The sequence below is a fragment of the Mytilus trossulus genome, chromosome 5 (genome assembly GCF_036588685.1).
Source record: "Mytilus trossulus isolate FHL-02 chromosome 5, PNRI_Mtr1.1.1.hap1, whole genome shotgun sequence".
NCBI classification, from domain to species: Eukaryota; Metazoa; Mollusca; class Bivalvia; order Mytilida; family Mytilidae; genus Mytilus; species Mytilus trossulus.
In genome coordinates this window covers 73,614,320-73,628,556 of record NC_086377.1, presented here as the reverse complement: position 1 = coordinate 73,628,556, position 14,237 = coordinate 73,614,320, and the positions used below count along the sequence as shown (strand labels likewise).

General features: G+C 34.2%; 2 protein-coding genes across 2 annotated transcripts in view; one reads left to right on the top strand and one right to left on the bottom strand.

Annotated features, from left to right (window-relative positions):
* The window catches only part of LOC134718290 (uncharacterized), a 76,990-nt gene extending 71,687 nt beyond the window's left edge, over window positions 1-5,303 (top strand). Inside the window, exon 13 of the mRNA XM_063580784.1 lies at window positions 1,042-5,303. Coding sequence (XP_063436854.1) covers window positions 1,042-1,109 — 68 coding nt within the window. The 3' untranslated portion in view covers window positions 1,110-5,303. The remainder of the gene's footprint in view (window positions 1-1,041) is intronic.
* A 7,366-nt stretch (window positions 5,304-12,669) lies between these two features.
* LOC134718289 (uncharacterized protein K02A2.6-like) lies at window positions 12,670-13,545 on the bottom strand. The gene has a single exon (XM_063580783.1). It carries the CDS (start codon window positions 13,543-13,545, stop codon window positions 12,670-12,672), a length of 876 nt encoding a protein of 291 aa, XP_063436853.1.
* Window positions 13,546-14,237: the final 692 nt, after the last annotated feature.

Sequence of the window (14,237 nt, the reverse complement as noted above, 5' to 3'; positions counted from 1 at the left end):
CAATCCTGAATCTTGGAAGGCTGATAGCACCACACACACATAGAAATCGATGGAAAACAGTAAAAAATCAATACAAAAAACAGCAAAAAGTAAAATCACAAAAATACTGAACTCAGAGGAAAATCAATTTGGAAAGTCCATAATCACATGGCAAAATCAAAAAACAAAACGCATCAAAAACGAATGAACAAGAACTGTCATATTCCTGACTTGGTACAGGCATTTTCAAATGTAGCAAATGGTGGATTAAACCTAGTTCTATAGCGCTAACCCTCTCACTTTAATAACAGTCTCATCAAATTCCGTTACATTTACATGATGCGTAACCAATGCTTTGAAGCCAACAAAAAAAACACCTTTCCCTTCGGTGTCGTCAGATGATATAACACTTTTTAAAAACTATTGGAAAAATGCTTGTTTTATACAGAAAAAAAAAATAGGAATGCAAGTATGCAAAACCAAATATATCAACCCTGAATTTAGATCACCTGACCATTTGTATGCACGATGTGCTTGTTATTTTTGTGACATTTTGTATAATATATCATCCAATGAAGAAAGTGTCCATTACAATACCTCCTAATCAAAACAAATGTTCGTAAACAGCTATTAGATATATCAAGACTTTAAAATGTAAAAGTGAAAACAAATCGATATTTACGACTTGCGTTTTATACCTTGTTGATCTATTTCACATATTTTAAATTATTGTATTGTATCTTTCGACGTAAATATGCTACACACATGTATATTATGTATACGATTTAAATATAGTACAACCTCATTTAGATGCATACAACATATGACAACATCCGGAAAAATCAAACACATACTTAAACCAAGTCTGCATCATCAATTCAAACTTAAAACGAAAAATGATACATACAACAAATCATCTGGATAAAGCGACAACAACTAAGTTATTCTTCATGTTAAGATACACGAATCTTACTCTAATTAGGTACATTATATTACCTAAGTATCGGATGTAAACACGTTTTGCACATGATTTTTTGACAGAATGTCTTTTAAATTTTTCAGGATTGATAGAAAAGATTCATGCAGTTGTCGATAGTGTGGTATCTGATGCTTTGAACGATATTTGTTAATTCATTTTTGTATTCACCATTTGCAGTCAATGGTATAAATATTGAATATGTGAAAAATTCGCATATTAGAAAAATGTAATGAACTACTCAAACTATAATTTACTAATTAAATTGACAAAAATGTCAATGGCAAACAATACATATAAACAAGAAGATGTGGTTTGGAAACTCTCCATTCGAGTCCCAATGTAATACAAGTTAACTATAGATCAAATTACGAAGCCGCGGCGGAGACCAATCAGTAAACTACAAATTCTAGTGTAAAACCATTCATACAGGACGACCGAGGTCTTATTACAGAGAAACACATATGAACAAAACCAACAAACCACATCTGTTGAACAATAGGTTACTGACTTAGGACAAGCGCATACAAATGCAGAATGTGTTTGATATATTAACTAATATTTCAAGATAAGTTAAAACATAGTTGTTAATTATAAAGTTAAATCATCAATATGTTTTATCATTAAAAGAAAGCTTCGTGTCGAAAGTTGTGAATTCAAGGATCTATGACATAACTATGTACTAAGTGTAATATAAATACCATTTTATACTTGAATGTAAAATATATAATGAAATGCAAGAATAGTAAATTAAAAAGTATTATTAAAGAAATCTATCTAAAAAACTAAAGAGAATTAGAGGCTAATATTGTTCGGGGAAATATCCTTTTGGGTAAAACTGTCTAATTGTCAATTGGAGTTATCTTTCTATGTCCAGATTAGTAGTTGCATCAACTTAAAACACTATTTTATGCAATGTACAATGTATCTTCACTTTTAATACTATTAAAACAATATTTACCATTTAGTTATAACAAGCACTTTATTTTGCATTTTAATATTTTCTGATGTATTTACATGAGTTGTTATTGTTGCAAACTCCATTAGAGATTTGAATTGAGATCAGTTTTGGAAAAAGAGAAAGGAGGATTTGAACAAAAAATAGGGGGGGAGGTTAATTTTTTCTCATTTCAGATGTCATAAATAAATAGAAAATTTCTTCAAACATTTTTTTGAGATGAATAATTTCAACAGCATAGTGAATTGCTCAACGGCAAACAAAATATTCTAAGTTTATAAGACCACATTCATTCTGTGTCAGAAACCTATGCTGTGTCAACTATTTAATCACAATCCAAATTTAGAGCTGAATCCAGCTTGAATGTTTTGTCCATACTTGCCCCAACCGTTCAGGGTTCAACCTCTGCGGTCGTATAAAGCTGCGCCGTGTGGAGCATCTGCTTTATATTTGTCCTGTCCAGTGCTATAAATCAAATTTTACGTAACATTTCATTGCATATAAGAAAAAAACATCACTGGAAGTTAACCAATCAAATGTTCACCTCTTTTAACATGTGTGCAAGCTTTAGTAACCATGTAACCTTTAGTTTCAAAAATATTCTATAGAAACCCCAAATTAAAAAAATTCGGTCCTATGAAATACCCAAGATAAATGTCTACGACCCAGAAAATTTTTACTACAATGAAATTAGGATAAATTACTGTCAAATTCAGGGGAATATATTTTTATAACGTTTTTCGTATGCACGTAGATGTGACGTATTATGATTTGGTGGTATTAAACCTGAAGTAGTGTCGACTTCGGTCGATTACGACTATTATTCTTATTCTTTTTAATAGGATACCGTCCTTCTAAACAGAAAAAGCTGTAGTTCTCCATAATTATATTTCTGTGAATATATGCTCATATGAGTTGTGAAAAATGTGGGTCACATTTTTAGAACAGTTCATTAAAGAATGAGTGTCTAGCTGGCTAGTTTTGCCATTTTCATAAGGTGAGAGTACTGATATAATACCAGTTAGACACCATTTTAAGCAATAATTTCAATGTCCAACATTCTTAACATATTGAGCAAACTACTTACATCAGTTTTACATAATTAATCAATGAATCAATCAAAATTGTGTCATTTCAACGCAAAGTATATTGATTATCGATTACACAATTTTACTTGATTGAATGATTGATTGTTATTTGCTTAACGTACGGTGGCAAATGTTTCATGAATGTTCAGGACGAAAACAAAATAACAATGAATACAACTACAGCTCCTGTAATAGAAGCCGTCTGGGATTAAGGGAAGTGAAATTTACCTGTAAAGGTGTGTATGATACTGGTAAAGATGGTTTACAAACAATAACAACAATTTATTCAACTAAACATAGATTAAGGGATTAAGGTCAGTGAAATTTAGACAGCCACTGGAAATTACCTGTATAGGTGTGTATGATACTGGTAAGATGATTTATGAACAATAAAATAACAATGTATTCCACTATACTTTCGACGAAGACTTTGTAAAAAACAAGATCATTATTCATATTTATTTATATAATTATCATTAGATTGCATTCTTTCTTAGCAGTGATCGATAAAGATTAAAATCGTTGTTCCCTCCAACTTTTCTAACTTTTTTGTTGAATGACTACGTGGAAATTCCGCGAAATTATCAAGTCTGAAACTGCCTTTTATCTCACCTGGCCAAAAAGACCAAATTTACTGGGCTACAACCATCATTCGGGTATCTAGTTTAAAAAATAAAAGTTTCCGATGACCCAACCAAGATGGCCGAAATGGCTAAACTAGTTTAATGGGTAGTAAAATACAAGGTTAGACTATTAATTTGAGAACCGTTATAAAAAGAGAAAATCTGACAAGAACTGTTCAGAATGTTAAGCTTTATCAATTGTCACAACTGTCAGACGACTTCCGTTAGAAGTTGTTGCACTTAAAACAATGATAAATGTTTCCATTTGTTTGTCATGTTTTTTTTTTATCTTGAAAACTATAAAAGATAGAGAGAAACTTTAAATAGCAAAAATGATATGTACGACATGTTCTACAAATAATTCTAAAAAGGTCAAAATTGTCAGTCGACTCCTTATTCGAGTTATCTTAAAAGTCATAAGAGATAGACAAATGATAGATAGAAATTGAAATAAGCGAAAATTATCTAAAGTCTAGCACTGGAGATGCAAAGTCTAGTGCTATAGATATACATGCATAATGCATCCGTTCTATCAATTTTACTAGCCGTTGGGTTATCTTTTTTTTCAAGTATTTGAAAGTGTTTGAGATAATATCAAGTATCAAAAACGTTCGTCGACGCAACTCCCAGCATATGTTGGGCCTGTTCAAAATCAGGCTATGTACACCATGTGTTTGTTGGTGTTTTACCTTAATATTTTTAAAATTGTGCATGATTTTGCCTTCGAACCTTTCTAATTGAGTGTCACTGATACTTTTTGGTAAACGAACGAACACAATGGCGTACACAATGATAAGCCTGGATTCTTTTACGAGTTGTTTTTCTGTGTAACATGTCTGTTTTTTTATTCAAGAGAAATCGAGTTTGTAAATTCAAAATGTCATTTTTTATTGGCTGTTCTACTAAATGTAATTTTTTATTTCATCACCAATATCAATATTTGTTAGTTATTCATTATACCCCCGCTTTAAAAAAGGGGGGGGGGGGGTATACTGTTTTACCTCTGTCTGTCCTTCCGTCAGTCCGTCCGTCCAATGAATATTTTTGTCGAATTTTTCTCAGGAACTACAATACAAGGATTTCTGAAATTTGGTTTCAGGGTTTATCTAAGTCAGCTATACCGTGTGATGAGTTTTCAGATTGATCACTCGACAACTTCCTGTTTACCGAACACTTGTATGATTTTACATATGATAGCCAAGTTAAAAAATTTCGTCACATTTTTCTCAGGAACTACAATACAAGGATTTCTGAAATTTGGTTTCAGGATTTATATAAGTCAGCTATACCGTGTGATGCGTTTTCAGATTCATCACTCGACAACTTCCTGTTTACTGAACACTTGCATATTTTTACACTATTAATATTATCCACTTGCGGCGGGGGTATCATCAGTGAGCAGTAGCTCGCAGTTTCACTTGTTTTGTTCAACTGATTCGTTTATTCATTTATCAGCTAGTTTTGTTGGTACTGTGTGAACATGTGAATGTTTATATATTCTATAATATTGTTAGAAAAGATGTTGCAACAGTTATAAAAATACCATAATAATAATATTATACATAATATATTTCTTCTTGTATTTAATCATTCCAAACGTGTAAATAAAAGTCCTTAGCTAGATTTAGTGACTATACACATATCTTGAAAAATTAAGATTTACAAATTTAAAATGTCATGATACCATTGTATTTTTTTTTGTTTTTTGTTTTGTTATTTTATCACTATTTGTTTAAGTAGTGTCTTCTACTTATTTATATCTGTATGAACTTTTGATGAGTACTTATGTAAAATAAAAATATATAAATGTTCTTGTTCTAATTTATTGGCCAACAAATCACAGCAACATCGACACGTTGAACCTAACAGGACAACCTATCACAGCAACATCGACACTTTGAACCTGATAGGCCAACATATCACAACAACATCGACACGTTGAACCTGACATACCAACCAATCACAACAACATCGACACGTTGAACCTGACAGGCCAACCTATCATATCAACATCGACACGTTGAACCTGACAGACAAATCTATCACAGCAACATCGACACGTTGAACCTGACAGACCAACCAATCACAACAGCATCGACACGTTGAACCTGACAGACCAACATATCACAGCAACATCGACACGTTGAACCTGACAGGACAACCTATCACAACAACATCGACACGTTGAATCTGACAGACAACCTATCACAGCAACATTGACACGTTAGACCTGACAGGCCAACCTATCACAGCAACATCGACACGTTGAACCTGACAGACCAACCAATCACAACAACATCGACACGTTGAACCTGACAGACCAACCTATCACAGCAACATCGACATGTTGAACCTGACAGACCAACCAATCACAACAACATTGACACGTTGAACCTAACAGGCCAACCTATCACAACAACATCGACACGTTGAATCTGACGGGCCAACCTATTACGGCAATATCGACACGTTGAACCTGACAGACCAACCAATCACAACAACATTGACGCGTTGAACCTGACAGGCCAACCTATCAAAGCAACATCGACACGTTGAACCTGAAAGGCCAACCATACACAACAACATTGACACGTTGAACCTGACAGGCCAACTTATCACAGCAACATCGACACCTTGAAGCTGACAGGCCAACCTAGCACAGCAACATCGACACGTTGAACCTGACAGGCCAACCAATCACAACAACATTGACACGTTGAACCTGAAAGGCCAACCAATCACAACATCGACACGTTAAACCTGACAGGCTAACCTATCACAGCAACATCGACACTAAAAAGCAGCATATTCGTACATATAAAATAATGAGTAAAATGTAAAATAACATACATACCGAACTGAAAGGGAAATTCGAATCGGAAAGTTCCTTATCAAGTTGCAAAATTCAAAGCTCAGGCACTTTTAAAAAACGATGGAAAACAACTGTCATATATTCGTACTTGGTACATGCATTTCCTTATGAAATAATGGTGGATTAAACCTGGCTTTATAGCTAGCTTAACCTTTCACTTGTTTGAATTACGCTTAAAATTCCATTATATTGACAACAATGTGTTAACAAAACAAACAGACATAATAGGTAAAAAGGTCAAAAATAGGGGTACAGCAGTCCACAATGTGTTATATTCTTATTCACCTTAAAAACAAAAGATGTCAAAATCGAAAAAAAAAACAATTTCTGTGCAAATGATCGATTTCCAGTAATACATAGGTGAAAGATACCAAAGGCATATTCAAACTCATAAAGTCAGAGACAATCTGACAAAGACATGGCTAAGAAAAGATGACAAAAAGTCAAACAACAGAATACAAAACACAACATAGAAAACAAGACTGAGCAGCACAAAGCAAATACAGTGAAAGGAATGAACTTTGATTGAAAATCTCTTTTTTTATATGTAAGGTTAAATTGCATTTTTATGCCCCCGCTGAAGCGGAGTGGGCATTAAGTTTTACCCTTGTACGTGTGTACATCCGTACGTTCGTACATCCCTAAATTGGTTTCCGTTCTCTTACTTTAGTTTGCCTCTATCAAATGTTATGAAACTTATACACAATGCTCATTACCACAAAACACAGATCAAGTTTGAATTTCTGTGGAGTCACGTCGACAGTTCTAGAATTATACCCCTTTAAAAAAATGAAAGAATTGCAGATTTTGTATACGCCCGTTTACGAGACGAATTCCGGTATACCGTTGTACGTCTGCCCTTCTGTCCGTCCATCGTCAACATATCATGGCTGACATTAACTCAAAAACGCTTTAACCAATTTGCATAAAACGTTTGTGAATTGTTTATATCTATTGACGTGAGCTCCCTATCGTTTTTATAAATTCTAGATTTTATGTTTCCGAGTTATTGGGTTTTATTCATTAAAAAAAGGGGGAGTTTCCAGTTTTCGGACAATAACTCAAGAATGCTTTCACTGTGACCAACTTGCAAGAAATGTTGGTTAATTTGTTATATCTACTGACATGATCTCCCTTTTAATTTTTATAAATTTTAGATTTTAGGTTTCCAAGTTACGTGGTTTTATTCATAAAAAAGGGGGATTTTCCAGTTTTCGGAAAATAACCTAAAAAATGCTTTCAGCAGTTCTCATGAAACTTTAATGAATTGTTAATATCTTTTGATGTAAGCTCCCTTTAGAAGTTTATAAATTGTAGTTATTTATAGTCTGACAACATATTTACTCAGAAATCTTTAATTGAATATAAATTCAATTCATATGATATAAATTTCAAGTTGTTTGACTACATTTATTCAGATACCTATAAGATGTCAAATATTTAATTACAATCCAAATTCAGACCTGTATCAAGCTTGAATATCGTGTCTATTTTTGCCCCAACTGTTCAGGGGTTGACCTCTGTGGGCGTATGCTGCGCTCAGCGAAGCAGTTTACTCGTTTCTTTTCTCTAACTTTAGTTTGTTTTAACCAAATGTTATGAAACTCATAAACAAGGGTTATTACCACAAAATACAGATCAAATTAGAATTTTGGTTTGCGTCACTTTTACTGTTCTAGAGCTATCCTCCTTCACAAATGGAAAAAAAATGCTATATTTTTGGTTTCCGTTCATTACTTTAGTTTGCTTTAACCAGATGTTCTGAAACTTATACACACTACATATTACCACAACACTCATATCAAGTACAATTTTGGGTAGCGTCACTTTTATCGTTCTACTTTATATGACATGCAAGCGGGAGCATCATCTGTGTCCCATGGACACATTCCCCATTTAGTTAGAAAGGTTTAGTAAAATGTTCTTGAAAAAGGGTAGCTTGTACATAATTGACAAAAATATTCCACATGGAATAACCTGAGTAACTCACATACATCATGTTTAACAGTAAGATTTCAATCATCGATTTCATTTGGAGTTTTGATAAATTCACATTTTAGGATCATACGAAACATGGTAGTGATATATCCCGGCTACAATACAAGAAATAACAGTTATCTATTTTCCCTTTTTGGAGTCACAAATATGACACATGCATAGAAATTTTACAAGTATTTCTCCAAAGGTTGGCTTTCTATGGCCTCTCTCCCCTTCTAATAACCCTTGATCTGCCCTGACCCTCATGAATGCTTGCATCTCCTCTATATCAATGAATTCGAAATTAAGCAAAGTGTATCGAAAATGTATTGATTTTCTGCAGGCTTCTTCTTTTTGCAACCTCCCCCTATGGTTAGAAGCACATGAATTGCTTGATTATTCACAGGGGGCTTATATTACTCGGTCGAAAATAGTTAAAATCACTTTGGCATAAAACGCAATTGCGTATTTAAAAGACGATTGGCTTATATTACACAGAAGATAATAAAAGTTATTCACTTTGTTATAACGTTTTACTCCGAATTTTCCAATAGTTTAAAATCTAAAATGTTCCTGATTGACTTTATGACGATAGTAAAACCGTGGGATTTTCTTTTCTTCCTGTAAGTATGAATTATAATTGTTGTTTTTGTTGCAAGTAGTTTACATGTATTACAGTTATAGGAATTTTTCTTAATTTCTTGTGAGTCTGGGTTATAATTGTTGAGGTTGGCTTGTAGTTTATTGCAGTTGTAGGATTTTTTCTTTTCTTCTTGTGAGTTTTGGTTATAATTGTTGTTGTTGTTGTTGTTGTTTCCTGTAGTTTATAACTGTTTAGGGATTTTCTTTTATTCTTGTGCGTATGGGTTATAATATGTTGTTGTTGTTGCCTGGAATGTATTACTGTTGTAGGGAGTTTTTGTTCTTCTTGTGAGTTTGGGTTATAAGTGTTGAGGTTGTTGCTTGTAGTTTATTACAGTTGTAGGAATTTTTCTTTTCTTTTTGTGAGTTTGGGTTTTAAATGTTGTTGTTGCTTGTAGTTTATTACAGTTGTAGGAATTTTCTTTTCTTCCTAATGTGGTGCAAGTTATAATTTTTTTTTATGAAATTCGTGTTGTTTTTTCATTGATTTTAGTACGGAGATCACCGCTTATGTCAAATTCGAGGTATAAGTCTGAAAAGGAGACAGAGGAAGCCGTGTCTGTTTTTTTTTTTAAGTTTCCAGTTCAGAAAACGAAGAAATATAATCCTCCAAACCAGACTTGGGGTCAATTACATTTGAATGTAATTAATTAAATTGCACATTACATGGAATCGAAACATATCATAAGGTAAGAAGTGATTTAGATTACCTTCATTTAGATCTAGTTTATATTTTTAAAATCTTAATGGTGTTGATAGTTTATTTATTTTAATTTTAACTTTTTTAACTTTTTTAGACTATATTTTGTATATAAGAAAAAGAGAAGCATTAAATACATTGACATTCGTATTGGGAATAATATACTACAACAAACAAATTGTAGATTTGATATTACAAACCGTTTTCTAATTTATAAAGTTTGGTTACTTGTCGAATTTAAACTCTTTTCTTGAAATGTGTATTTTTATATTGACATTGGTATATAAACTATCTATATTGAAATGAGTCAACAATTATATGTTGATTTCTATAAGTAATGGTATGTAAGGCTTCTTGTCACACCCATTATAAGCAAATTATAGTTCTTTTATTAAGTATTTCGTGAACTGGTCGGGTAACTCAAACTTAAGATAATTTTGTGAACTCTTTCAGCGTTTTGTGTTGAACTAGTAATATGTATTTCCCTTTACTATGTCACAGAATGTGTGTTCGGTCAATCTTTTAAAATATCAAGTGAAACTTACCACAAATCCCGCCAGGACATAACAGATCCTCTACAAATAAATACACAAATAAATATCATGCAATTTAAACACATTCACAAAGTGCATTTTATTCTTGTAAATGGTAAATGCGTGTTTGAAATATCATGTAATTTCCTTTATTTCAAGAGTATTCAATTATTTGTATTTTAATACCCGTTGATTTCCACTGAAAAGTTGTACTAATAATACTCGCATGTTGGTATTTTTAAGGTAGATCATCGGTATATATTTCCCAAGATAGAATTTTCGTTTACTATGCCAAAATGATAATTTAACTATGTTCTTGTCATAAATATAATAAAAAGGTCACCGTGCTAATTTTTAAACTATGAGTCGTTCTGAATTGCCTAACTTTGGTTTGAGTGATCAAGAAAAAACACATTTTTGTGCATAGAAAAAAATCTATGAGATAGATTTTTGAAATATATTGTTAGAAGATAGATGTTATGATATGTTTTAAGAAAATAAAAAGGAAAGATGGTCAGTAATGGTTTTAGCGAACTAGTTTTTTTGCTACAAGTAAACGTTAGAAAATTGTGTAAATTTTTACTAAAAGAGTTATCTCCTCTTAAATTGCTCAGTTGACAACATTGTTTTTAAAATACAAATGTTTGGTATATTTGAATATATCAGCAAGTTTTCTTCATATAAAAAACCAGTTTAGCCAATAAAAATGCACATCTGTCTACAAATTAGCAGATTAAGGCAAATAACAAGACTGATTGTATATTGCTATAGTACGATCCTAGATGTCGGTATACAATAAAAGAGGGACGAAAGATGTCGGTATACAATAAAAGAGGGACGAAAGATGTCGGTATACAATAAAAGAGGGACGAAAGATGTCGGTATACAATAAAAGAGGGACGAAAGATGTCGGTATACAATAAAAGAGGGACGAAAGATGTCGGTATACAATAAAAGAGGGACGAAAGATGTCGGTATACAATAAATATACCTCAAAATCAGATATACATTATTTTCACAAATAATATGATTAACATCTGACAGTGCACTGGTATGCACAATGCGATGATTTCTTCAAGAAACAAATCAAGACGGTCAATTGTGTTTAAGTTAATCTTCTTCGTTTTCAGTGCAATAACATGGAAAATGTAAACTATATTAAATAAGAACAATGTCTATTTATTCGCACATGTCTTTAATGTAGAACAATGACCACGGTCATCTGTAATGAAACATAAAACATTATAAGCAATAATAGGCACAGTTCAGTCCATAGTTATAAGTAGCAAATGTACATAAGCAATTATAACCCTCTATCTTCCCTTAAGTTTTTGGTTCCTGTAATGTTCCATTAAAGGTGGCAAATACTTGTACACTGTAATATGACTAAGATGATATCACTCTAATCTCCGTTAGTTGAAATGCGAACTGAAAATTTAAAATGTCAATGTCATGATTGTTAATCCATACTATAATCTGAATGCCAGGCAGGTGGTCTACTAGCACGACTAGATTTACGTTGTGGAGTAATTTCTGTCGGAGTAATAATCAAAGGGGGAGTGTTGGTGGTCGGCTGTGTTCCTTTGTTCACTAGTGGCGTTTCTGTGAATTCCAAACGACGGCGCTCATGATGTGTGTTTTCAACTGTAGGACTTTTGAATGAAGAAAGTCCTGTCTTGGGCGTTTCCGGAATGTGAAGTTTTTGCTCGCTAGGCAAATCTTGTGAATAGGTGAATTCTGGTGTAGAGCTGTCCTTGGAGTCTGAAGTTGTCTGACCAAGTGGATAATGCTTTTCACGAGTAGAATCTTTAGGAGTGTCCATTAATGTATCAGACGTCAGTTGTGGTACTTGTTTGGTGTCCAATGATGACGGGACAGGTACATTCTTTTTAAAAAGGTCATCTTGTATGGTCTTTGTTGTTTTGATGCCCTTGACAGGAACATACTTTCTGAGAAATTTCCTGTTGCGCAAAGTTACTCTTCCAGAGCCATCATTCAACCTTCACAGCATATTGATCCAATTGGCGGACTTCAATGATGATGCCAGTTTTGTCCCATTTGAGTGGGTAATGCCCTATTTGGTTTTGAATACGCACACAATCGCCAGTTGCAAGTTGAGGCAATCTTTTGGTATGTTCTGATAAGCGTTCACCCTGTTTGATGTGGCGGTTTCTTAAAGCTTCTTCACGGGCATCTAACGTTTCCCTCCAATTATTGTGAGGAGAATATCTTCCTGTTGGAATCGGAATGAAATCCCTGATTGGATGACCAAAGACGCACATTGTAGGGGAAAGTTCTGTGTCTCTATCAGGTGTATTTATTTACTGAAGCATGGCCCGTTGGAATGCATCCGTGTCGAGATCACCTTTAGGACCAGTGTTGTCAGCAATCATGCGTTTGACGGTTTTTACTCCAACTTCCGCCCTGCAATTGCTATGAGGGAAGGACACTGACGATAAGCGATGGTGTACACCCCAGTCACGAAGAAACTGTCTTGTAGCAGTAGATGTAAATTCAGGACCACCGTCAGATGCTAGTTCGTCGGGAATTCCAAAAGTGACAAATGTGCGTCGAAGACAGGTTATGAGTCCGGCTGCTCCATTTGATGATCTTTCAACAATTGGCCAGTTTGAGTATCGATCAACTATGACCAGGTAACAACTCCCTTTGTATTGAAAAAAATCAGAACAAACACATTGAAACGGGCTGTCTGGTGACATTAGAGGTGTAGGTGGAGCACTCGGATTAGAATGTGCTATCCGATTACAATGGTTGCATCCGGCTCTTTGTGCTGAAATAGCAGGGGTAATACGTGGCCAAAAAACTGATGACTCTGCTCTAGAAATCATTATTGTTACTCCTTGGTGAGCTGCGTGTAAAGCAGACAACACTTCATCTCGGAGGCTGGGGGGAATGACGATGCTGTCCTTGTATATTATAACACCATCAATAGTGTAAAGATGTTCACGGAATTGGAAGTATTCCCGTAATTGCAGAGGAAATTCATGACGAAATTCAGGTGTACCAGACTCAATTAAGTTGATAAGTTCATTCATATTGTCGTCAATTGCTGTAGCGGTACGAACTCTGTCCCAATTGACAGATTTGACTGCAAGCGAATCAAGCGATGATACGGCTGATATAAATACATTGTTATCTATTTCAGTAGCATCCAATTCTGAATCTTGATGATGCATGTCTGATAAAAAAGATGTAGCAAGGTGGCAACGACAGTGTACTATTCTTGATGGCTGCTATGTCATTTAAGATAATACGTTTTTCAGGATCCCCAGTTGGGTGACACCGTCAGCAGCATAATGTTTGACTCCTGGTATATGAATCATCCGGAAACGATATCTGAGTGTTTTCTCTTTCAAATTGCGAAGGCGTGAATTCGAGATGTCTTCTAAAGATCTGTCAATGAATATTTTCAGGAGTGGTTTATGGTCAACTGTTATAATGAGATCGTCGCATCCCAGTACAAAATACCTCTCTTTGTCCAAAGCGTCGACGACGGCTAGCGCTTCGCCTTCTACTGGCGCATAACGGGATTCAGCTGGATGTGTAAATCTACTCCCGACAAGAGTTATTCGCCATCCTGTGTTACAACAGAATGGTTCACTTCCTTTGCAATGTTTCTGAAATAGCCAGAAGCCGATACCAGTTTTTGACCAATCTGTAGCAAGACATGTCGGTTTACTTTTATCAAAGATGCGAACACCCTCTTCTTTTTCGCTTATAATATCAGCTTTCGATTCCTCGAACAGTATGTTGATGTGTTCATCCCAGAAAAATGGTGTTCCTTGTTTCAATAATTGCCTGAAGGGAAGCATCTGATCAGCCATGATGAAGGCGTAGGAGACTTGATTAACAAGACCAAACCATGAAC